Here is a 26,210-nt window from a genome sequence, read left to right on the forward strand (position 1 = left end):
TGAAAGATTGCAAGGTATCCAAAATCTTTTGTATATTAACAAGAATACAATCCCACTGGGTCAGAAATGTCTGCTACCCACATAAAGTGATTCCTAAAATTATAATTTTATTATGCATAAACTGGATTTCATGTAAAGATTACATAGGTTCATAGGTTCATAGGTAGGCTATTGGCCCTAGGGCCTATATAAGCCTAGCCAAACAGTACCCTGGCTTTTGCCACCCAAGAAAATAATTTTCCTGTGCCCCTGTCAAGCAGAGCCACAGAAGTGATCCCCGGAGTAAATTTCCTATCTCCCATCCAATCATCAAGATTTTTCTTGAAGAGTGCTAATGAGGAGCTTTGGTTGATATAGATAGGTAGCTTGTTCCAGAGTATGGGAAGTCTCTGGGACAGGAATCTATCCCTCCAGCATGTTCTGTTTATTGTGGTGACAAGGTTTAGGTCCCTAGAGCGTGTAGCTCAGAGAGACTGTGGTTTCTTTACTTGGAGCATGTCCAACAGCTCTGGGTTTGACATAGCTTTGTATGTTAGGCAGAGATCGCCTCTGAGTAGGCGATATGCGACACAGTAAAGCTGGAGTTTTTTGAGACGGTCTGTGTATGGCATCTGAAGCTGGTAATCCTCTTTGTGAGGTATTTCTGTGGCCTTTCCAGTTGTTGTAGATGTCTTGTGAGGTACATACCAAAAGGGGTGTTGTACTCTATAATGGGTCTAATGAGTGATGAGTAGAGGGGAACAATGACCTCTTTTTTCCTGGATGAGAAACCTTTTGTGATGAGGTGTGCCTCGTAGAAGGATTTCCTGACTACTGTGGTGATGTGATTATCAAAGGAAGACTACTGTCCACCTGTGTCCCAAGGTCTCTTATCACACTTTCGGTGTTACTTAGACTACCACCTATGTGGTAGTTCATGGGTACAGAGTTTTTACAAAAAGGGATGACAATGCACTTTTTGGCATTGAGCTTGAGGCCATGGCTTTGACACCAGGCATCTGTCTCAGTGAGGCCCTTTTGTAGGATGTCCACATCATTTGGAGCTTTGATTATGGCTCCTAGTTTGCAGTCAACTGCAAACTTTGTTAGCCAAAGACCTTCTGTGTTAGCCTGTACTTCAGAGAAGTAGATACCAAACAGGATTGGACCTAGGACTGAACCCTGTGGTACTCCACTTGTTACTGGTCTGAAGTTAGATTTAGAGTCTGCTACTTTCACAGTGTGCATTCTGTCAGTGAGCCAGTTGGCAACCCATCTTGTGACATAGGGATTTATACATAGTTTAGTGAGTTTGTCTATAATTCCAGAGTGGAGGATGGTGTTGAAACTCTTGGCGAGCTCTAGGTAGGCTGTGTGAACCACCTTACCCTCATCTACGGCTTTGGTGACAGCTTCAAAGAAGTCTATCAGGTTTAGGAGACATGATCTGCCTTTTACAAACCCAAACTGGGTAGGGTCCAGAGTTTGGAGATTACCAATGTCATTGTTTATAAGTTCCATGATGATACGCTCCATAGCCTTGCAGACCAGGTTCGTCAGGCTAATGGGGTGGTAGTTCCTGGGGTCCATGGTGGCTCCCCCTTTGTGGAGTGGGATAACCATTGCTGTGCACCATTCAGTGGGCACAAAGCCTGAGGTAAGGCTAGGATTGAACATGGTGCTTAGGTGGGGTGCCAGTTCATTCTGTAGTTCATGTAGAACGCAGCCTGGAATGTTGTCAGGTCCCATGGATGCTGTGTTCTTGGCTTTGGAGAGTGTGTTTTTTTACCTGTGCAGCCGTAATTACAGGTACTTTGCATTCTTCCGGTACAGAGATGGGCCTTTTAGGGGATGAGAGAGGGGTAAAGTTAGCACTGAACCTATCTGCCAGGATGATAGCAATATCAGTTGGTTCTGTATATTTAGTGCCATTGTGCTGTAACTCAGAGCAGATCTGAGTGTTGCCATTGAGATTCTTGACATAGCTATAAAATGCTTTGTGGTTGTCTTTAGAATCAGTGGCAATTTTGTTTTCATAACTAGCTTTGGAGGATTTTATGAAGGATCTCAGCTTCTTACTGAGGCTGACCACGGAGTTCCTCCAATCATGAGATTTTACTCTTTTTTGCAACAGTTTCTTTCTTGTGTTGTAGAGTTTGTTTATAGCAGGGGACCACCAGATTGGCTTCCTTTTTTTGGAGGATAGCATCTTGGTTCTGTTAGGGATTGCACGATCCATGAACTCGTGTAAATGCTTATAAAGTGCAATTGTATAGGATTCAGCAGTCGTATCTCTATTGTCCATCAGCATGGGTGTCGTGAAGTTTGCCACTTCTGTCTTAAGAAGTATGAAGTTGGCTTTGGAGAAATGTTTTATGGTGGTTTTCCTAATGGGTGGTGGGGGTGGGATGTGGATGTCTAGGGTGATTTGCTTGTGGTCGGATCTGACCAATGAGGAATTGACCTCTGGTGTGGATCACCGGTTGCCCGTGTTGGTAATGACCAGGTCTAGGATATTGCTGCCCCTGGTGGGGGTGTGGATAAGTTGATCCAAGGCATTGGAATTTATGAATTCCAGAAAACGTTGAGCACAAGAGTTGGTACATGAGTAGATTTCCCAGTTAATGGTGGGGTAGTTGAAATCGCATATTATTAGGGTGTTGGATTCTACCCTAATATTTTCCAGTGTATCAAGAAATGAGGAGTGGGAATCCTGGGGCATTGTGGGGGATGTGTACCAAGCTACAATTTGCATTGCAGTCTTGCCCAGAACTAGTTGCACTTGGATAATCTCAGATGCATTATGCTGAGCAACTAGCCTGGAGGTGTGGATATCCTTAATGAATATGGACACGCCTCAGCCTTTAGTGCTTCAGTCCAGGTTAGGTGGCTGAAAGGTGTGGTGTGAATTATAGCCTGGTAATGCAGAGGTGGTCTCTGGAGCCTTGAACCAGGTCTCTGTCACTGCACAGATGTCGATGTTCTTCATTTTAAGGAGTGCCTCAATTGAGTGCATTTTGAGGTTTAGACTTCTAGCATTAAGTAGCATTACCCTCAGATTTTGCTTGCTTGTACCTGTTACGGTGGTGAATTTGTCATTTGAATCTTGCCTAAAAAAGGCACTATAGGGGTGGCAAGAGCCTTAGCCAGAATCCGGAATCCCAAAGGCGACAGGTGCTGGCCATCTCCATTTTGCATATTAAGGGACAATCCCACTTTCTACAATATAGTTTTAGGATTATATTACTGTAATATTCCAAGTTACGTATAAAATTAAAATCATCAGCATAGGAAAAAATAGTGGTATAGTAAGGCATGGTACTATTTCCCATATAGCATCCTTTCAAGAGTTAGAACTTTTCTCTACAACAGCTTTCATCACCAAATTAAATAAGATGCCACTCAGTGGGGACCCTTGTATCATACCTCAACACATTTTAATTTTATTATCAAGATGACTATTTATTAAAGGCTTAATCCAGGAATTTTTATAAATACTGCATAGAACATGTAAAACGATTTCGGTATATCCCACAAACTTTTATGTGAAATCCTGGCAAGGGCTTTCTGGATATCACATGAAATAAGCAATAGGACTTTTTTAGTATGAGTAATACTATCAATGATTTCACGTAACACTGCTGACATTTCCGTATTCAGTCTCCCCTTCACTCTAAAAAGACCTGTATGAAATTTATTTAAGAAAACATAATTGAGTCTAACTTGCATTATTTTACAGAAATGTTATAGTCTGTATTTATTAACATAATGAGCCTCCAGTTTAGAATATCTTCTTTGTATCCTTTCTTTTTTAAATATAAATGTTATAACATTATCACACAAAGACAAACTAGTTATACATTTATCTAGCCATTCATTTAATATAGTGAAAAAATAAGTTTCTGTCTCAGACATATTTTTATAGAACACATAGGTAATGAATCAACAAAAAGGTCACACAAAACAGAATCTAGTTCTGACAAAGATATGTGACCTTCTAATACCTTAATGTCTTCTGCGGAAATGTGATGGACATTTCATTGTGTCACAACAGGGTCACAGGGGGAAAACAAATTTGAACCTTAGTCTCCACTATCTGCAGTATTTCAGATTGGTGAGTGGCCATAACATCATCAGTATTAAACGGTACTTTTCTGTTAATGGGGCAACAGCTTGCTTGGCCTCGTTAACGATTTTGTCGTAATGAAAGTTGTCATTCATTTAACCTTCTGAATCTTTTTTGAGATTTGTTCCTGACTGGTTGACATAGATGCTATGGGGTGTAGCCGGTGCCTGACAGATGTGAGCGGGACTTAAAGTGCCACATACTCTGCCCCTTTTTAAAATTTCATAGACATTTACCGTTTTGGGTTGTCATTTTAATAACACAAAAGAAAAGCAGCTGTCCGACTTATTGGTTCTCACCCTTAAGCAAATTCGAGGTGATAGGCTTGCAGGTTGTCTGTTCTGTGTTTGGGCCCTCACCAGGGTTATTTTCTTGTTTTGGTAACATGCTGCTGTTCATGTAGAGCAGTTGTAGCTGTCTATATCTCTGTCGTCCTTCCATCCGTGGTTATAAAGGCCTGTTTGTTAGCCTATGTTCAAAATTCCGCTAACATTACATATTTATTCAGAGTTCAGTTAACTACGTCAGGTTCTCTTTTTATTTTTTTTTCTTCCCATAGCCTTTCTGATGTGTTTGTTTCAACAGTGCATACAGTCTCCTAGTTTTTTTTTTAGATCTTTTTAGGACACTGTTAACAGCTAACTGGCATGAAAACAAAATGCTGCATTCTCTACTGTTAAAAGAGCATGCCAATGTTTGATATATTGCAGTCTGTCGAAATACACATCTGTCAGATGCCAGTCCTCATGCCTGTTTGGGTGAGTGTGATTGTAATCAATCCACAACTCCTCTTTCCCATTATTGCATATAGGGTGGGGGTGTCACGTCAACACCGGCAATCGCCTAGAGCAAAGGTTTATACCGGCGGATGGCTACCCTTGGCGCTATTTCATCTACACCGCACACTCGCACCCAATGATAACATACAAAGCAACCATTTTCTGATCTTGAGCAACATAATGGGGGAGCAAGGGAAGTATAACTTTTTGTTTAAAAATCAGCAGCAGCAGTGTGATGTTTGCGACTGCGGGCTAACATTCCAAATGCTTACAGCTGTTGCCCCAATAATGGAAACGTACCATATTAAACAACCCTAGCATTAATTCTGAATCTTTGTTTAACTTTTTTTTAAAGGGAGATACTTCCTGTTTAGAACCTTGAGCAGCATATTGTTGCTTTGCTAAAAGAATATCTGTTCTAGCAGCTGTGTTTCCAAAAATCTCTCACTCTCTAGGCAAACAGCAGAGTTTACAGACTGTAAGGAAGCCTCATATTTCTTCCAAGCATATAAATACTTTTTTACTGAAGTTGTTTTTCTGCAGAACAATATACAGTTTTATGTGTTGCTTTATAGAGTACAACACTGTGACCACTTTTCACTAAAGTCAGTTAAGGTAAACACTTGTTCACATAACAGATGCAACATATCTTTCCATTCTATCATTCTTTCTATCCACCCTTTAATGTTTTAATACCTTCACCAACTGTTAAACTAGATACATTGCTAACAAGCTCAAAAACAATATTATATGATCAGTTATATTTATATGGATAAGAAAAGAATAAATTAAGGAAAAATATTCTGTATAAGAAAAATAAACAATATTGGTGAATAATCTATCTCTCTGATGAGTGGGACCAATCTAAGGTTTAAAACAAGACTGTATAGTCTAATATCTTGTTCAGTAGTAACTCTGCATCTGCACTTTTTTTGTCGGCTCTCATAAGGCAATTTCAATCTCCTACAACAATAATGGGACAAGTAACACTTAAAAAAATGTTGCAATACACAAAACATATCTTCCCTAGATTTTTTACTAGTAGGAGCATAAGTAACAACAAGTCTAAAAATCCCAACCAAGGACTGCATATCAGAAATAAGAATTTGTCCTGGAATATCAGCTTTTTTGAGCTATAGTTATGTAAAGAATCTCCACGGCAATACCCAGATTTGCTCTGAGCTACTACACAATGGTACCTCCTATACCGAGCCAACAGATATTGCAGTATACTAGCCGACAGATTCATTGCCAACTTCACTCCCCCAAAGGACCAATCACAATACCAGTAGATTGTCAGGCACCCAGTATTACTGCTGCACAGGTTAAAACAGCACCGTCCAAGGCCAAGAATACAGCTTCTATGGGACCTGACAATATCCCTGGGTGTGTTCTACATGAACTACAGAGTGAACTGGCGCCTCACCTGTGTGCCCTGTTCAATCACAGCCTCACCTCAGGCTTTGTCCCTACCAAATGGTGCACTGCTACAGTCATCCCTCTCCACAAAGGAGGAGTGACTACAGACCCTGGGAACTATCGCCCCATTAGCTTGACAAGGATATAGAGAATCTCCAAACTCTGGATCCCACACAGTTTGGTTTTGTGAAGGGTAGATCATGCCTGCTCAACTTGGTCGACTTCTTTGAGTCAGTCATCAGAGCTGTGGATGAAGGCAAGATGGTTCATACAGCCTACCTTGATCTGGCCAAGGCTTTTGATACCATTTTCCACGCAGGAATCATAGAAAAACTGACTAAACTAGCCATCAACCCCTATATCACTAGGTGGGTTGCAAACTGGCTCACAGATAGAACCCACAGTGTGAAAGTAGTTGACTCCAATTCAGAGTGCCAACTAGTCACAAGTGGAGTCCCACAGGGTTCGGTCCTGGGTCCTCTCCTGGTTGGTATCTACTTCTCTGAAGTCCAGGCCAAAACGAAGGGACTCTGGCTGACAAAGTTCACAGATGATTGCAAGTTGGGAGCTATTATTAACTCCCCAAGTGATGTTGACATCCTACAGAATGGCCTCACTGAGACCAACAACTGGTGTCAGAACCAATGCCAAAAAATGTGTTGTCATCCCCTTTAGGAAAAACCGAGTTCCTATGAATTACCACACTGATGGTAGTCCACTGAACACAGAAGGCGTTATAAGAGATCTGGGAACACAGATTGACAGCAACCTCTCTTTTGATCATCACATTGCCACTGTGGTCAGAAACTCCTTCTATGTGGCACATCTCATTACTAAGGGTTTTGCATCCAGGAAGAAAGAGGTCATTGTCTCCCTCTACTCCTCCCTTATTAGGCCAGTCATCGAGTACAATGCCCCATTTGGCATGTGCCTCACTAGACACCTGCAACAACTAGAGAGGCCGCAAAAGTATCTCACAAAAAGGATCCTAGGCCTTAAACACGTGTCCTATATGGACAGACTCAGAAAACCCCAACTATTCTCTGTTTCATATCACCTACTAAGAGGTGATCTCTGCTTGACTTACAAAGCCATGTCTGACCCAGCTTTGTTAGATATGCTACATCTAAGGAAATCCCAATCCCTCTGCACCACATGCTCCAGAGACCTCAGCCTGATTACCACAATTAACAGAACATGCTGGAGGGATAGGTTCATAATCCAAAGACTGCCCACGCTATGGAATAGACTTCCCATACATGTCAAGCAGAGCACCTCGCTGACCCTCTTCAAAAGAAACTCACCCCAGGAATAACTCCAGTGGCTCTACTCGACAAAGGCACTGGGAACTAAGGTCAGGTGGTACTATGCCAGGGTAATCCTATGGCTAGGCTTGTAAAGGCCCCAGGGCCATTAGCCTAGTACACACCTATGAACCTATGAATATATCTAACAAAGAAAGGTGAAGTTAAACAAAATAGCTATACAAAAGAATAAATCTCTTCCAAAGCTCCAAATAAGTTTATTCTCCCAAACATCCTGTCTGTTTTGTTTTTTTGTAAATCTGTGAGTAATCTTATGTCAAGTAAACAGATAATATCAGTCCCTGCCTGTATACAAAAATATAAAATCTGTAATCGGCAACATTCATTAATCAAGCTATTCGCATTTGAACTGCTGAAAATAAGACCATCCTTTTCCATTCTTAACAGACTTTCTTTAGCCCCTTGTCTCAGCTTCCTTTTATGTGCACTTTTACAAATAGTGGTACTATTTTCATCCATTCCTCACTTCCAGAACTTTATATCATCACTGCCATTGCCCTCATTCCTCACTTCCTCTGTGGACTCTACTATTGTTCATAAAGTATGTTCAGAATCACTGTCAGGCACCTCTTCTATACCCAATACTTGAAACATATTAGAGGTAATAAGAGAGTGTTGCCTTGCACAGCCTTGATATGTGGTGCTATAACCTCTTCTACAGGAGACTTCTCAGCCCCTGGTATAGTGTTTTTATGTTTATCATCCTGCATAATTTGTTAAGTATCCTCCACATCTTTTGTAATTAACTTGGGACAGTCACCCAAAGATGTCCAACAGTTTTACATTCTCATCCAACAAAGCTGTATGAACTTTAATAAATAATACATATAAAAATGGCAAGCGTTTTCACACCAAACTGGCTCTTCCTCAGACCATATAAAAATCAGCACTTAAAACACAGCAATATTTAATAACATTCAGTTACAACCATCACTTAAATAAATCACGTGATTTACTGTAAGTACCGGTTTTAAAGAGACAGTTTTATTCAAGCTTAAACTTTTATCGGCTTGTAGTTCCAAGATCCATTTTAATTCTATAAATCATCTCCTCTCAAATTAAAATACATCAGCTGTAATATAAAAAATTTAAAAGTATGCTTGTTCCCATAAAATTCACGTTTAGCTAAAGCATTGGATAGATTATTCTTTCTTATATTATTCTTAAGCTCAAGAATGTGTTCTCTAAAAGAACAATTAGTTTTGCCCACATACAAAGATGAACAAAAAGTACAGAAAGCTAAATATATTAAATCAGAACTCTTACAATCAGCATAAAACTTCAAGTCATAACGACAACCAGTCTCAGGGTGTACAAATGTAAGAATGTTAGACTAGATAAAATGACTTTACAGGCACTGCAGCCATTCCATGGAAATGTCCCAATACATTCAGAAATTTTATCCAGATCTTTATGATGTCCATAACATAACCAATGTTTAATGGAGTTATCATTCTTAAACGAAAATCATGGTTTGTCACCCAGGAGCTTTTTAAGTTCTTCATCTACCATCAAGCTAGACCAGTTCTTTTTAATTATATTGCACACTAAATCAATAAAACTAGAAAGCACAAACACAAATAACCAGCAATAGTCAAAAGATCATCCAAAAACGAAAAGTGAATGAAGCAAAAAAATCCAGATGACCACCACAGCTTAAAACAGGTTTATTTAGACAAGCACTTTCACGTAGAACAAGCCATGCTTTCTCAAGTCTTCAATAAAACAGTAAAAATCCCTACACATTTTATATCAAAAAGCACAGTCAATTAATCAATTAAATACATCATTAAAATAAATTCACCCTTAAAATACATCAATTAAGTCTTCCACTAGTATTATATCTTATTTAAGTGAGCAAGCTTCTACCTCAGGTTTAATACAGACATAGTTGTTCAGCCTTGGGTGTACATGAGGTTGCAGATTCCCACCATTTTGAAAGATACGTCCCATTTTTTTGAAATATCTGAGGGGATTAAATGAAATACCAAGGCTAAGTAGTTGCTATATGGTCACCCTTCTACAAAGTCTGTTCACTTGTACACCCAATGAGTATGGGATTGAGGCAATAAGAAGTGAATTGAAAGAAATGGGGAGCAGCGATACAAATGAAATTATGTTGATCTGCACATTATTAGATTTAATATTATCTAACAATATATTTGTATATAATAGCAATATATATTTACAAAAATGGGGGTTGCCATGGTCATCCCCTGTGCAAACTCATATGCGAACATGGTAGTTTATTATTGGGAGAAACAGTATCTATTCAACAGTGTATACAGTAAATACATTAAGATGTAAAGACGTTTTGTCGATGACACCTTTATGCTGTGGGAAGGGGAGCCATCACTAGTGTTAGATTTCATTAAGTTCTTGGAATCTACAATGGACTTTTTGAGATTTACAACATCCTTCTCACTCATAGAAATAGACTTTTTAGACATCTCTGTGTATAGAGACAGTTAGGAGTAAAATCAGCACCAGGCTCTTTGGAAAAGCCTGTTGGAAAAATAGTCTCTTAGTTCATAACAGCATGCATCCTAAGCACATATTACCAAATATTATCAAAAGGCAATTAATTAGAGCTAGCAGTATATGCAATGTGCAAACTGATAAATAGAAATAAGTTAACTACCTGGAGCAACTATTTCTGGAGAGGGGGTATGATAAAACTGTGTTTCAAACTGTAAAGATTGAAACTGCTGCCAACAGTAAAGGAATTAATTATATCAGTGTAAAGCCAGCAACGAATGCAACTGTAAAAAGGAACCTCAAGCATAATGATAAAGTACGTTTTGTACCAAGTATGCAAGTGATACTAGCAAGGTTTGTGATATAATTAAGAACAACTGGCATTTCCTGACAACTGATAAGAAGACAGAAAATGTTATAGGTAGAGTACCCAGTTTTACATATAAGAACAAGAGCAATTTAAAACAGTTACTTTGTAACGATCGGCTAAAGAATACTGTGTCCCCACTGAAGCTTGGAACATATCCTTGCAATAAGTGCAAAATGTGTCAATATGTTTCTTCTGTGCAGGAATTTAAACACCGTATGTTGTCCTTCATATTTCAGCCTAGATTCTATGCTACTTGTAGAACAACTAGCTTAATATACATGGCAGAGTGCACATGATGTATATGTTTCTATATAGGGAAAACACAGAAACGGCTCAGAAACAGAATCTATCAGCATATGTATGATACAAGAAATAAGAACAAATTAAATGCTTCAGCTAGGCATACAATGGAATTCCCTTCACATAATTTTAGGTTCGGTGTCCTACAAAATGTTAATAATGACAAGAGAGGGGGTAATTTAAACAACTTAATTGAAAGAATTGAATTAAAGTGGATATTAAAGCTGCAAGCTCACGTATACCCTGAGCTGAGCAACTATGTCTGCATTAAACCTGAGCTAGAAGCTCGCTCACTTAAATAAGATGTAATACTAGCTGAAGACTTAATTGATGTATTATAAGGGTGAATTTATTTTAATGATGTATTTAATTGATTAATTGATAGTGCTTTTTGATATAAAATGTGTAGGGATTTTTACTGTTTTATTGAAGACTTGAGAAAGTGTGGCTTGTTCTCCGTGAAAGCGCTTGTCTAAATAAACCTGCTTTAAGCCGTGGTGGTCATCTGGATTTTTTTGCTTCAATATCATTAGAAAAGCCAAAATAACTCTTGAAGTATCACTATGATTAGCAAGGTCACCATTCATATATTTGTCAAAGCAGAAAAAATGGTTTACCAATGGTGTTTCTCTTCAACAAAACAGCAATGATAGTACTATCAATCTCATTCTGCAAACAACCTCTCTGTAAAAATTCTTTACACATATCACTAACAATTTCTGAGAGAATTTCATTGTTATTATTCAGCCTAATGGCTCTAATGAGCTGGCGTTTTAGTATATTCTTATAAACATGACCAGGACACATACTAGTTGTATGTAATACATTATTCTTTTTACAAGGCTTTTTATATAAGGTGGTATTAATATGGCCTTCATCATCTTTAAACAAAAGAATATCCAAGAACTCAATCAAGTATCTGAATACTTAATAGTGAATTTCAAAAAAGGCATAGTACTATGTAAACAATCAATAAAGGTTCGTAATACCTGTGGTGACCCTGTCCAAATAAAAATGTATCATCAACAAAATGTCCAAAAAACTTAATATAATCAGTAAAACAATGACCAACTAAAACATTGGTTAACTCCCATTATGCTAAGATCATATTTGCATAACCATTAGTGCAGACAGTGCCCATGGCAACACCCACTTTTTTAAAATAAAATTTATCATTAAACAAAAAAAATATTTTCTAAAATTAAGTCAAGAAGCAAACATAATAAATTACTTTTACTATTTGAATACTAAGTTTAACTTGATAAAAACTGTCTGACACGTTCAATTCCAAATTCATTGGGTACCACAGTAAATAAGTAATTTACATCCAAAGTGACAAATAAGCACATATCTTCTTTATTAAAATCTTTATATCAGTCATACAAACTGGAAACAAAATGCTTAGTGTCTCTTAAAATAGTTTTAACAGAACCTAAACATGGTTGTAACAACTTCTTGATGTAAATAGGGAGGGTTTCAGTTAACCAACCACAACCAGAGACAATTGGTCTCATAGGAGGTTCATATAGATTCTTATGGATTTTAGGAACCCATATAACATAGGAACCATAGTAGATTCAACTTGAAAAATTCTATCTAATTCCTATGTAAGTAAACCACTCATATGTAGATCAAACAAACACACTCTAACTCTCTTAATTAATTCATTCATTTGAAATTTGTACAACTCAGTGTAAGTTGCACTCTCAGATAATCCAAAAGAACACGCTGGGATACAGTCTCTAATCCAATAAAGCCACTTTATTCAGTGGAAAACACAATACCACATTGACCTAGGTTTAGTCTGCACACAAGACTTCTTCAGAACAAAGAACAAGCTCATTCATCTGTTTAAATACCCACCCTAATAAATAATAAACCAATAGAAACAATGCATTTAAACCACCAATTAATCCCAATACAAGAACTTAAAAGGGAAATAGCTCATTTTCACATAACCCCCTTGAATCAAAAATCATTTGAATACATATAAATAAATGTAGATCCCTTGTGCAACATCTGCAAACATTAATAATCACAATCAAATAAAACTCACTTAATTTTAGTTACTTTTTGTGAAAAATATATATAAATAACCTTGTTAAATATATCATAAAAATGTAAAAAAACATATTTAATATATGAATAAAAATAAAACATTATTAAATTCATTAAAAGTCATCTACCTAAAATATGTTTTAGTTTTAAAACAGGTGCTATATTGATGGCATCATTAATACCCGGAAAATGGTTTGCATTCAATCTTAACTGCCATTTAAGTTCATCTATATCCAAATGTACATCTAATGTTCTACCTTGTGGGTCAAATCTCACTTGTTGTATTACACAAAACATAAATTGATGTCCAGGAAATTCAGACACATGTCTCGCCAAAGCGTTAGTACTTTTAGAATGCTGTATATCCAATATGTGTTCCTTAATTCTTTCCCTAAACTGTCTTGACGTTCTCCCTGCATCAAATGGCCAGAATAGATCACACTTAGCTGTATATACTACATTTTGCGTCTGACAGTTAAAATGACCATTAACAAAAATGTTGTACATATTGATCCTAAAACTGGGCCCCGTTTCCAATATAAACCTACAGGTTTTACATCTCCCACATTTAAAATTGCCAGTGGTCTACCTGCAACACCCAATTTACTACCTTGTCCATGCTGCAGAATTTCTTTGAAGGACCTATCCCTTATATATACTGTTTTAAGGAGACCCCCACCATTCTTTTTTCTACTTCTCTATCTAATTTTAAACTGTCCCAATTTTTAAATATCATTTGTGCTAACCATTCTGCCTCCATATTATAGGTCACATCATCACATCTCTAGTCTTTTCACCATCCTTAGAATTTACATTCTCTCCCATCCTTAAATCATCCTGTGCTAATATTTAAAAATTCAGTATGGGACTATATATTCCCTGTGTCCTTTTCCATACTACCTCATCTCTCACTTCCCCTCACTTCCTCTCATAAGGTTTTAAGATAACCTCTTTTGATGAACATATCTACCATAAAATACAATTCCCTATAAAATTCCTGTTCTCAATTAACCATCATGGCTGCCCTCACCATCTGCCCCTTTATTATAGACTTCTTCTGGTGGTGAGGGTGCCAACTACTAAAATCTAAATAGGAATTTGAAAATGTATTTTTTCTATGTATGGTAGAAATTAAACTTTTTTCCTGTTTGTCCACTACTATATTAACATCCAAATATGTAATCCTATCAGAACTAAATTCATGGGTAAACTTCAAAAAAGGTTCAGTACTATTAATGTATTTCAAAAAGGCTTCCATTTTATTAACCCCTCCACTCCAAACCACAAAAATATCATCCAAGAATCTAGTATATTTTTGTATATGTACCTGAAAAGGGCTATTAAATACAAATTCCTGTTCCCAATATGCCATTTTATAATTGGCATATATTGGAGCACATGCAGCACCCATAGCGACGCCTGTTTTTTGCTTATAATAGTGCCCCTCAAAATACAAAAATTATTAACTAGCACTGCTTCCATTAAAGTGATAAAAACATTAATTTCATCCTGTTCATATATCCCAGTTTTTAATAACTGCGCTTCAAACCAAACAAGTCCCATTTCATGTGGTATTACAGAGAATAAATGACATACATCCACGGTTAACAAAATAGTTTTTTCTGTGATAATAATATTGTTTAATTTATCCAAAAAGTCCCATAAATCCTTAGTTATGTAGCCAAATTTTTTAATACCTTTCTGTAAATGATGGTCCAAATACTTACTAATAAAGCAAGTTTTACTTCGCTTCCCATCCACAATTGGCCTAAATTTCACATTATTAAGCCCTTTATGTATTTTAGGGATTTCAAAAATACTACTAACCACAGGTTTGGGATTATTAAGAAATTTATAATCAGTCTCCGCAATCTGTCCTTGAAACAGCATATCTTCCGTCAATAAATCTAACTTCATGTGCGCTATATTAATTTGATTTAAACTACTGTCCTCATAAGAATCATCTTCTAACATGCTCAACATAGCATGAACATAATTGTTTTTATCCACAATCACCAGACCATTGCCCTTATCAGGCTTCATAATACGTATTTCAGGATTTTTTATTATTTCACTTAATGCCCTAATTTCATCATCTGACATATTAACATACTTTTTCCTGTCATAATCCAAGTTTTTATAAAAAGCCCTAATATCCAATTTACAAGCCCTTTCAAAACTTGCTATAATTTGGTTCATAGGCGGATTGAATTTACTCGGTTTTACTAATGTTTGTTTTTCATGGCTTGAGTTCAAAAAACATAATTTCAAATTCATTTTTTTAATAAACATTTTTAAAATCAATCAATAGTTCTGCCAAATCACCTTTTCTACCTGGGACAAAAGTAAGTCCCTTTGATAAACAATCAGCCTGCTCCGTAGTACATACTGTTTTTGAATAATTATAAATTTTATAATCACCTAAACTATTTATCACAGGATTTCTTAACACATTTAAACGTTCAACAGTTCTGATTTAATATATTCAGCTATCTGCACTTTTTGTTCAACTTATTATGTGTGTAAAACTAATTTTTCTTTTAGAGAATATATTCTTGGACATCAGAATGATATAAGAAAAAATAATCCATCCAATGCTTTAGTTAAACATGTGAAGATTTTTGGGAAACAAGCCTATTAAGTTTTTTATATTACAGCTGATGTATTTTAATCTGAGAGGAGGTGATGTATAGAACTAAAATGGATCTTGGAACTACAAGCCGATAGAGGTTTAGGCTTGAATGAAACTGTTTCTTTAACACTTGCACTTACATCGTGTGATTTATTTAAGTGATGGTTGTAAATGATTGTTGTTATAAATTGCTGTAAGTGCTGATTTTTATATAGTCTGAGGAAGCACCAGTTTGGCATGAAAGTGCTTACTATTTTTATATTTATTAAAGATCTTACAGCCCTGTTGGATGTTTTTTTCATTCATTTTTAATTTTACATTGTTTGTGTTAGACCTTCTTTTGTTCATTCTGGTTGTTTGTTGTTTTTGTAGTTTTACATTCCCTACAATTAGAAGCAGAATGGCCGAGAGCACTACACTCACTATAACTTTGTTTATCACAGTTTTGAGTCACATGTGATAAGGAACCAAAAAAAAAAAAAAAAAAAAAAGAAAAAACACACGTTTTAGGCTACCCTTTGTAGTACACATATGCTCTATGATCATTATTAGAAATGACACAGGGAATATGGTTCACTTTACCATGCTGCTTACATAGCAAAACCCACAGCTCACAAGACCCCTTCCATAAAACCCTATTATCATACATTTTCTTAATATCAAAAACACTTTCACAGTGAAATGAGAGGTACTGCCTAATAAAAGTATGATTAATGTGCATAGTTCTACACTGTAGAATAAGCTTTCTTGTAAAGTTCATATTCAGGACTATAAAGGTATACTTCACCCATGGCTGACACGAGCCTTTCAACTCAACCTGCTGTAGAAATCAATCTGCAGTCTCAACAGTCTGAAAGGTGATACCACAAAAGTGTCCTTTCCCACATGTATAAACACATGCATGTCTTTAACTGTAAATCCCAAAAGAGCAACAGTAAAGTCCCAAACTGCATACAGTTCAATAATAATGTCTTTAGTGGATGAAATCTGTACTAAAGGTAATATTTTTTTTGTTTTGCTCCTAACAATTTCAGTTTGCAAACCTTTAACCACAGTAACATATGTAACACTAAGAACATCTGTTGTTGTTGTTTGCAGTACACTGTCAGATCCTCAGTTTGACTGGCAAACAGGAACAGGAGTAACTTCCTTCCTTTATCTCCTGACACTTCCTTAACCATAGGAACAACTGTTTCCTCAGGATTAATTTTATCCATTATTTGACTCCTTGAAGCCACATTTTTAATCACTGATTCTTCAACATCAATCATATCTACAAACAATGAAACTGGGAAACCATTAGAAGCCACTGTAGTAATTTCTACAGCATTTTCAGGGGTCTATATTACGACGTCGAATGATAAAAGAGCAAATGCTCTTTTATTGAACACTAAAAGTCGAAAGCTCTGAATGCCGAACAAACAGAACAGCAATTTTTTTTCCTAGGGAAAAAAATTGCTGGGCCGTGTTTGGGACTTTGTCATTTCTTCCACTCTGGTGCGATCTCAGAGTTGGTATATTTAAGTAGGGGAGGTGTGGGAAGCACCCAAAGTCCCCACTTTATTTTGTGTTTGGATTTGGGGTTTTTTTGTTTTTTTTTTGTTTTTTGCAGAGCAGTGATTTTTTTCCCCTTGGAAAAAGTCATTGTTCTGTGTGTTCGACATTTACTGCTTTCAGTTTTTAGTGTTTGATAAAAGAGCATTCGCTCTTTTTATCTTTCATCATCATGATATAGACCCCATTTTCAGCAACAAGAATAGCAGCCACGTCATCCTCCTCTGCTTGCATTGTAGAACTACCCTTTGGCTCACTGCAACACTCGGCCACAAAAAGAGTAAGGGAAGTTCTCCGATGTCCTAGCTAAATTTCCTCTAGTAGTGAAACTACCACTTTGGGTGCCCCCTGAAAAAGGCTTCTAGCTTAGTGGGACTAAACTCATCAACCAAGTATAAATAAATAAATAAATTTTCAAAAACAGGGATTTATTGATCTCTTTTCAGGTCTTGGCTATACATCCCTTCAAAAATCAGTTCGATTTTTTATCATTTCCTAGCAATCTATGACTGGGCCTATGGACAATGTGATATAGATTTGGTTAGGAAACCTCTGATAATATTCTATGACTGGGCCTATGGACACTGTGATATAGATTTGATTTGGAAACCTCTGATAATATTCTATGACTGGGCCTATGGACACTGTGATATAGATTTGATTTGGAAACCTCTGATAATATTCTATGACTGGGCCTATGGACACTGTGATATAGATTTGGTTAGGAAACCTCTGATAATATTCTATGACTGGGCCTATGGACACTGTGATATAGATTTGATTTAGAAACCTCTGATAATATTCTATGACTGGGCCTATGAACACTGTGATATAGATTAGGTTAGGAAACCACTAATAATATTCTCAGTGTTAATATGCAGGTATATAACATAAACTATTGGTGTTTATTTTGCAGAATATGGCTAATTACGTGTTATTCTCTTGCATTAATCGAACCACAGATAAAGTGAGGTGATCCATATCTTTCACAGAGCTCATTCTCTCAGCATGTCTCAACAGCACACCCTGGTTTCTAATGACCCATGATGTATTTATTCCTTTGATTAATTAACTTTTTTTTTTTTAGATTTTTAAACACATTATCAGAAGAGAGATTGACGATCTAGACTATAAGCATCTATCCAGGAAATTCACTGAATGGGTCTACGGACCAGTGCAATCATCATTATATGATCTCACATCACTTGATACATATGAGAAGAACTCAGTGTTGGATATCATTGTGAACAGCAGTAAAACACAGGTGTGTGGCAAACAAAGTTAAGTCTGAACTGTATGTAAAAAGTGCATCCAGTCTAATGATTATGCATGGTATTCTTAATGCAGTTGATATTTTATGTATTTCAGATATGGGCAAAATTAAATTCTTTGTTTCTAAGGACTCATGTCAGTTAACAGAAACCATAAAGGAGGAAGCAGCTGTTGTCAAGAATTTCAAAACCATAGAAAACAGTTGCAGAATAAAACAATTATTTTTGCTGGTGTTAAAGCCCCCCTGCATTTTCTATTTGAGACTTATTCTCACTACACTTATTTAAACTCTATGGCTGCATAACTGCACAGGAAGGATAACACCTAAGAAAGAAAGAAAAACTTCCCCCACATTTGCACAGAACTCTGCTGTAAAAATACATAAATGCACACTAAACATAAAACAAGTAGAAACACATGCAATATATATATATATATATATATATATATATATATACACACACATATATATATATATATATATATATAAATATATATATATATATATATATATATATATATATATATATATATGTCTACGTGTGTGTGTGTGTGTGTGTGTGTGTGTGTGTGTGTGTGTGTGTGTGTGTGTGTGTGTGTGTGTGTATCATCAACCAAAGTAACTAAACCACATCACTGCATTATTAATACAACTACACTTTTATAAATAATACCCCAATCAGTGCTAACCTGGCAACTGTCAATTAAGATCTCATCAATCCTGTTTAGGCAAATGTTTTACATATAGATAGTATACATACTTTAAGCTTGTATACCATCCATAGACATACCTGCTTATTCTCCCATCCCTTTAATTTATTTTTTCCAATTGCATCTATGTTTTTTCTTTCAAGGGAGTGGGTTATTAGTTACATTTCCCGAAGGCTTATTTTTCATAATTCCTTAATGTAAGGTTTGCACTTGTTTTACTATTTGATTATGTTTATATATAACTGCATGCTACTGTCTTATGCTGTACTGTTCTTAATTTTTCTGATTGTATTCAATTGATCTGTACCTGAAATCGGTCCAATGAGATCACTGCAGTGCACAACCATGGCACACAAGTGTAAATAAAATAAATAATAAAAGATTCAATTAAATGTTCCATTTCTACACCATTATAGATAAAACTAGAGATATAGCTATGACGGGGCAAAGGGGGAAGCCACCCCAGGTGCAAGATGTTAGAGGGTGCAATCAGCAGATGCCAGACAGTTGGTAAGGCAGCATGAGCATTCATTACGGAATGCCAGTACTGAAATTAATTCAGGTACTGTTTGTGCAGTCAGTACTGAAGTGTTTGCTTCAGAAGTTACATAGTTTGTGTAACAGGCTGTGCCAAGCCACTTGCTCCAACTCAGTAAGCAGTTTGCTACAGTTTTTAAAAGCACTTTTTTCCTCCTCAACTCAGAGTTGAAGGCTGCAGACAGGGGCCTCATCTTTAGGCGAGGACTGCCAGATTGGGAGACGAATCTTTTTTTTTCCATCAGTTCAGGGACAGGCAGTGGACACTAGATGAGCCAGCTACAGTTCTGGATAAAACTTGTCACATATCTGCCCATATAATATTTTATTATCTCTGTCTTCACAGTGTTTAATTTATTTAGGTAGCAGCTCTCCCAAGGGGATCTCTTCTGGCTTAGATTTTTACCAGATAATAGTCACACTGAACTGAAACTAGGTTACCTGCATTCAGTTAAAAACACATAATACTGCCCCAAGAGGCAGAGACAATCTCAGGTCTCTAAGCCATTCCTTTAAGTAGGATGCAGATCTTACTCTGAGAGGTGGATCACTGTAGCACTAAATAATAACATTTGAGATTCTCAGAAATAAAGCTTTCTGACATTTTTCTCAATACCTGTATAAACAGATGAACTATAAGGACTTAAGATGCCATTGATCTTGCTGCATCTTCTCTGTTTATTTATTTTATTTTTAAAGCAAAGAAATACAGCAGCAGCACTATTTCTTTACTTAAAAATAGTAAATATATAAATAACATAAAATAAGTAAATAGAAGGCTGCAGTACTTCTGTACAAAGTCACTGTGCCCTATGGGGTAAGGTATAGTGCACCTGACAAATCTGTTTGCAGAACGTTCTGCTCATTTGCTATCCCATGATCTCCTTGATTTGTGGGGCAACAAGGAGCAGGAAGCCCACAGTTACTCAATGTTATAGTGCTGCTGCTGTGAAGAGAGCAGCCTGCTATAGTGTGAGATATTTTTACCCTGGCAGGCAGCCAGATATGGGCAATGGCCACATACTTCTCAGCTGTCTGGAATTTCCCATAATGCCCTTTATTTTGCCTATTTTTGATCTGTTCATTGTAAAATTTATGGTTTTCTGGTAAATCATTAACAACTGCAATCACTAAATAATGACAGGCATTTGAGATTTAGACTTAATATTGTTCAGAAAATATGTGCTAATATAAAACCAGTTATTTAGCAACTTTAGTCTATCCCACATTATTTCTTTTTTGGTTTTGTCCCCGATGCTTGAACAAAGAGCTTGTGAGGTATGAGTGGGCAGCTTTGCAGAACAACTGTGTGACCCTTATGTTATTTATTTTTTATAATACTTGGAAATCTGACACTACACAGACAGCAAAGAAGCTATAATTGTTGGGGCTATGGAGGAAAATGACTGACTGATGTTTATACTTTATTCTGGCTTTTGTGTGAAACAAACATGAGATACATTACTGTTACCTTTATTTTTAACCACAGTTTTACATCTGGGGTGAACACATTCAGTAAAGTTCCCATAACTGATAAGTACAAAGGTCAGTTGTGAATGAAAGTGACTTGCCACTGCTGTATGATCACTTTTAAACAAGAGTCTCTGACAAAAGTAGTCTCACACAATGTACTGTTTTTACTGAAATCAGTGGAAAGGTAGCATTGCTATTGTGTATGCTTGCATATGCGTGTGTGTGGGGGGGGTTGCATTATATTTAAAAATAAAAAAAGGCCACAGTTTCTTTCATCTTCTTTCAGTCAAACATCAGCACTGTATTTAAGTGACTATCTTTGGTGGTCTGTGCAGAATATGTGCAAAAGCACCTGATCATTGGCACAATGCTATAGTGCGTAGAACTACCATATCAGAGAGCTTGGCTGTGATTGAGTTCTTGGCTTTTGCTCCTTCTGTATGGCATTTGTATGCCCTCTTTTTCTCTATGTGAATTTATCCATGTGCTCCGGTTTCCTTTAATAACCCAAAGACAGTCTGTAGATGAATTGTCACTCCACCTATTTGCCTGTAACTAAACATTCAGCTAGGGTTGCCACCTTTCATTGTGGCTAAAACTGGAGTAAGACCACACTCCTCACACCACCAGTAACTCTGCCCATCCAGCCCTTTCTCCCACCCACACTCTGCCCATTTCATGACATCATGGTGATATCACCTGGTGGGGAACGCTCTCTTTTTCCATTGCTAATGTCTGCTTTCAGCTGATTTACTATGCATTTCTATAAAAAAGCATAGTAAATCAGTTGATTTACAAAATCTGATAGTCACATTTCTTTTTTTGAAACAGAATACCAGAATTTGTACAGTGTTTACCGGACTACGAAATAATCAGTTTGAGTTCAAAAATAGTCCAAAAAAAACATAGGGGTGGCAACCTTATATACAGCATATGCGTGTGTGTGTGTGTGTGTGTGTGTGTGTGTGTGTGTGTGTGTGTGTGTGTGTGTGATTTTATCTCTGAACACACACATCAGCAAGCACATACTTAACTCTTCTGGGCAGCAGTAAAACGGTTAGTAAGTAATTACATCTCAAAAATAAGTTATAAAATGTATAAATACATCACAGAACATCTAGACCCTCAGAACTTCTCGGGCTTGGTGACCCCACACACACAGCTGTATAAGTGGAGTTTAACACGTTTAGTACTGGCCCCTGCCATTAACCTCACCTAGTCTAGCACTGGTTCTATTCAGTGTTATGTACAGAAGGTCACTGTAGCTTGTTGGGGGAGCTGGAGGACAGAAGGTTGCTATAGCTTGTATTAGGGCTAGGGTCAGTGTGGTCATTATTTCTTTCATTTTCTTCACAATTAGACCTCAGAGGTGTGCACATAAAGTCACTATAGCTTAAGTGATGACTAGGAATAATATGGTCATTATTTCTTTAACTTTTTTACAAATAAAACTTCAGGAGAGTGCATAGAATATCACTATGCCTTGTATAGGGCACTGTACTGTCTAGAAGCAACAAGTTGGAATGCATTATTGTGATCGTTATTTTATTACTTTCCTCACACGAAAACATCAAACATGCATACTGGTAGCTATTTTGGGGGGAGTAGTAAGGAAATACACTGTTAAAATATGTCTAACAGCAAAAGGCTGAAAAATGTTACTATGTTCTATTTGTCCTTTCACTTTCATCCCAGTGTGACATTACAAGGGTACACAGAAGTTATCTGCCCATTGAGGACAGATATGAGAAAGCATGCTATGTAAGACAACAGCCATTGAAATATTTAACTGTGCTCATGTGTTCCTTCATTTTCATCTCATTATCAAACCAGAGGGATACAGTGAAGGTGAATGTCTTTTTTTTGGAGAGGATGTAGACACTATTGCCAGATATAATTTACGTATCCGCATAAGCATTTGCCTTCCCATTTTAGTGTGAACTACTATTTTGTCTACTTTGAAAATTAAGCCTTGGATAAAACTTTTTTCTTTCTTGAAAGCAAAATAAAACAGAATTTATTTTCTTATTAATGATTTTCATTCAGGCCATGATTAGAACAAAAGGTTGAAAAAAAGCATTAAAATTCACCTCAGAGCATCTAGATGCCCATTACTTCAAGGGACCCAGTGGTCCTCAGACCTGTAAATTGATTTGATAACTTCTTCCATAATTATTACAATGCAGTCATGGCTAGTTAGAATATGTTGAAAGGATAAGATGTAAAACTGAAGAATAAGACTGAATTTCTTTCATTAGTAATATTTTTTTGTTCAGGGCATCCCTGGATGAAAAGGTTGGGGGAGAAGCTCTAAAATGCACATCAGAGCCGAGCAGCTCCCAAACCCATAATTTAATACATTTGTTTATTCTATCTTGTTATTGTGCAGTCTTGGTGTGTTGTAAGAATGATGGGAAAAAGCCAAAAAGTATGACAAAAATAGAGAAAAGTAAGAACAAAGTAATTTGAATGCTGTGATGAGACCAGGATGAGGAGAAACTGGATGGTGTCCACAGGGAGAGTAGGGGGCACCATGGAGCACTTTGCCTAAGACTGAATTTCACCTAAGGTCAGGCCCTGATAGTCCCCTGCACAGTAGCTACCTATTTGTTTTTTCCTCAAACTGTATGGAAAATTGAATGTTGATTGTTTATCTAGAAATAACATTATAAACTCCAGTATTTTATTCACCAAAGTACCACAGTTTGTAAAGTCACTTTCTCCAGATAGTAGCTGTTGTTTAGCCTTACTTCAATATGATGCAGTCACTTTCATAGCTGATTAGGTAACAAAATATACAGTGTGTGTGATTGAGCAAGTGGAGAAAAGCATGGAGCAAAGGTGGAACAGGGGATGGAGCAGAGGAGGAGAATACATAGCAAAGGTGGAACAGGGGATGGAGCAGAGGAGGAGAATACATGTAGAAAAAGGTTTGGCTTTTGCCTATTGACTTATACTTCAGGTGTACAGAAGCTGGTCACAGAGATATCCAAAAAGGAGTCATTTGCATTGGTTCAGCCAGTTTTATTGATTAAAACACCACTGCCAATGCATGTCCCATCTTCTGAGCCACAAACAATAGTATTTCACGTTTCAACTGACCTGATACAGATACAGATGTACAGAGTCCACAAAGAAGGTAACCTAGATGAATACTTGTCAGTTGTGAATTCAAAGCATTTTGACACACATCCCTTGTCCCAAAAGTCAGATGGATTTTGTAAGGCTTGATTAGAGTAACATGATACGTTTAATAATTTAAAGGCTCACCAGCTCTGTGGCATTGAGGAACAGAGCCCTGCCTATAATCTAGATGACCCTAGTCAGTTAATGGCTTTGGCACTGGGGAAGCTAGAGCAGGGGGTGGGAGTAGGATTGAGTGATGTATGTCAACCCATCCCACAGGAGGGACTAGGGCTCTGGATACAGCTGGGTTATACCATGGTTGAGGCTGGATATAAAGACAGGCTGGCGTATGGTATTGTGACATATGATGTTGCCTGTGATGTTAGTCTTGCTCTTCCCAGTTAAGAGTCCATTCCCTTGCATACTTAAAGTCCCCTTTCCAAGCTGAGTATATGATGCCTGCATCTCGACTCTCACCCCTTAGAAAAATGGAGTGGCAGATTTGCTAAGGAAGATGTTTCAAGGTACTCTAGCCCTAAAGAGGGAGGGTCTGCTTCCCAAAAAACTAAGTGACAAAATGTTCCCACCCCTACACAAGGGGAAACAAATGGATTAATGTGGAATAAGTGAGATGACAACAGCAAAGGGTAGGAGACCCCCCAAAAATAAATAAAGGGTGATCCAGCAGCAATAGCGCTTAACCAAAAGGAGTACCATTAATTTTCTAGGTACTTTTCTCAAAATCAAAGCAAAATATGTAACTTTAGATGATGAAATGTAAAAGAAATTGTTACACAAATGTAGAATGTTATCTCAAACAGATGTACTCCTATTAAAGAAAAAAAAATAAGCAAAAGCACATCTGAAAACTTAAAAACACCAAAATAATTATAAGCAACGGTATAGTAGTAGATTTAATGCTATGGCAAACAAACCATAAATTAGCAGCTTCAATAGTAGCTATGGAAACACTGAAATAAGGCTGCATAGAACAATAGATAAGGACAGCAAGAATCAATCCAAATTCTCTAACAGGGTTTAAGATCAGCTGCAGATATTCATGTCAAATCACATAGCCTTTGCATGATTATATTTAAGCCAAACCATTAGAAATTCCTTAAACTCTTGGCACCTTTTATGCATACATGTTAATAAAGACTTTAAGGATCTGGATGAGAAAATAAAACCTGTAGTTAGTGTAAAACAGATATTCATATTCCCCTCCTCAAAATTTAAGTGAAATTCCACCAATAATGTGTGGCTATTTAAAAATAGAATAGAAAAAAAAATAAAATCTAAAAAAACATTTCAAGGTTCCCAGAGGGGCTTCATTTTAAGGTTCGTTCAGACCTATTTTCCTATCCAACACAGTAAAATTAATTTAGCCTGGCCTCTCCCCCTCTCCATCTCCCATGCAAAAAACAGTTGGCAGAAGGCTAGCTATGTTTTGTACCCAGAAAGTGTGAATAAGTACATACAAATAAGTATGAGATTGTCTCATGTGTCTCCAAATAGTGTCACATAACCAATTTCTTCATCAGTTCTTGTTATTTCACCTCTTACACGTGTACCAAAGTGCCATTCACAGTTCCTTTGCAGGAACAAGAAAAGATAGTCTAATCCAAATTCCTTCTTGTCCTCAAATATAAAGCTAGAATGTAGACACTCATTTTAGATGTGCACAACCTAAACACTTTCATAAAATTGTTTAAAGAATCCCATTTTTCTATATTTGCAGTTTTTTTGTTTACTTTTTGCACAAACATGGACGATGTTTATCACTGTGCTGCAGTTTGGGGGTGTCACATAAAATGCCTTATATTTTAGCAAGAAATAAATATTTAGCCTTCCTGTTGATCAAAGTGCCTGCTCCAGCATTTGCTCCCCTCAGGTCTAGGGGGTGCGTATATTTACCTTTACCTTGGGAATGGCCTCTAGCAGGTACAGTTGGATTCACCTTCCTAGATGAGTTTCCTCAAGATCTTGAAAATGATCAGCAGTTTTGGCTTGACTCTCATCCTAGAGAAGTTAGATTTACAATTATTTTAGACAGAAAAATGTCTGTGGGTCC

The 26,210-nt window shown here is 36.9% G+C and overlaps 1 protein-coding gene across 3 annotated transcripts in view; it reads left to right on the forward strand.

Annotated features, from left to right (window-relative positions):
- Positions 1-26,210, forward strand: part of TRPV2 (transient receptor potential cation channel subfamily V member 2) — a 1,022,245-nt gene that overhangs the window by 685,110 nt on the left and 310,925 nt on the right. For all 3 annotated transcript variants that reach the window (XM_044054526.1, XM_044054527.1, XM_044054525.1), the window contains exon 7: positions 18,108-18,284. In XM_044054526.1, coding sequence (XP_043910461.1) covers positions 18,108-18,284 — 177 coding nt within the window. The remainder of the gene's footprint in view (positions 1-18,107; positions 18,285-26,210) is intronic.

Source organism: Protopterus annectens, chromosome 13.part0, assembly GCF_019279795.1.
Source record: "Protopterus annectens isolate FY-2018-M chromosome 13.part0, PAN1.0, whole genome shotgun sequence".
In the NCBI taxonomy this organism is placed as follows: domain Eukaryota; kingdom Metazoa; phylum Chordata; order Ceratodontiformes; family Protopteridae; genus Protopterus; species Protopterus annectens.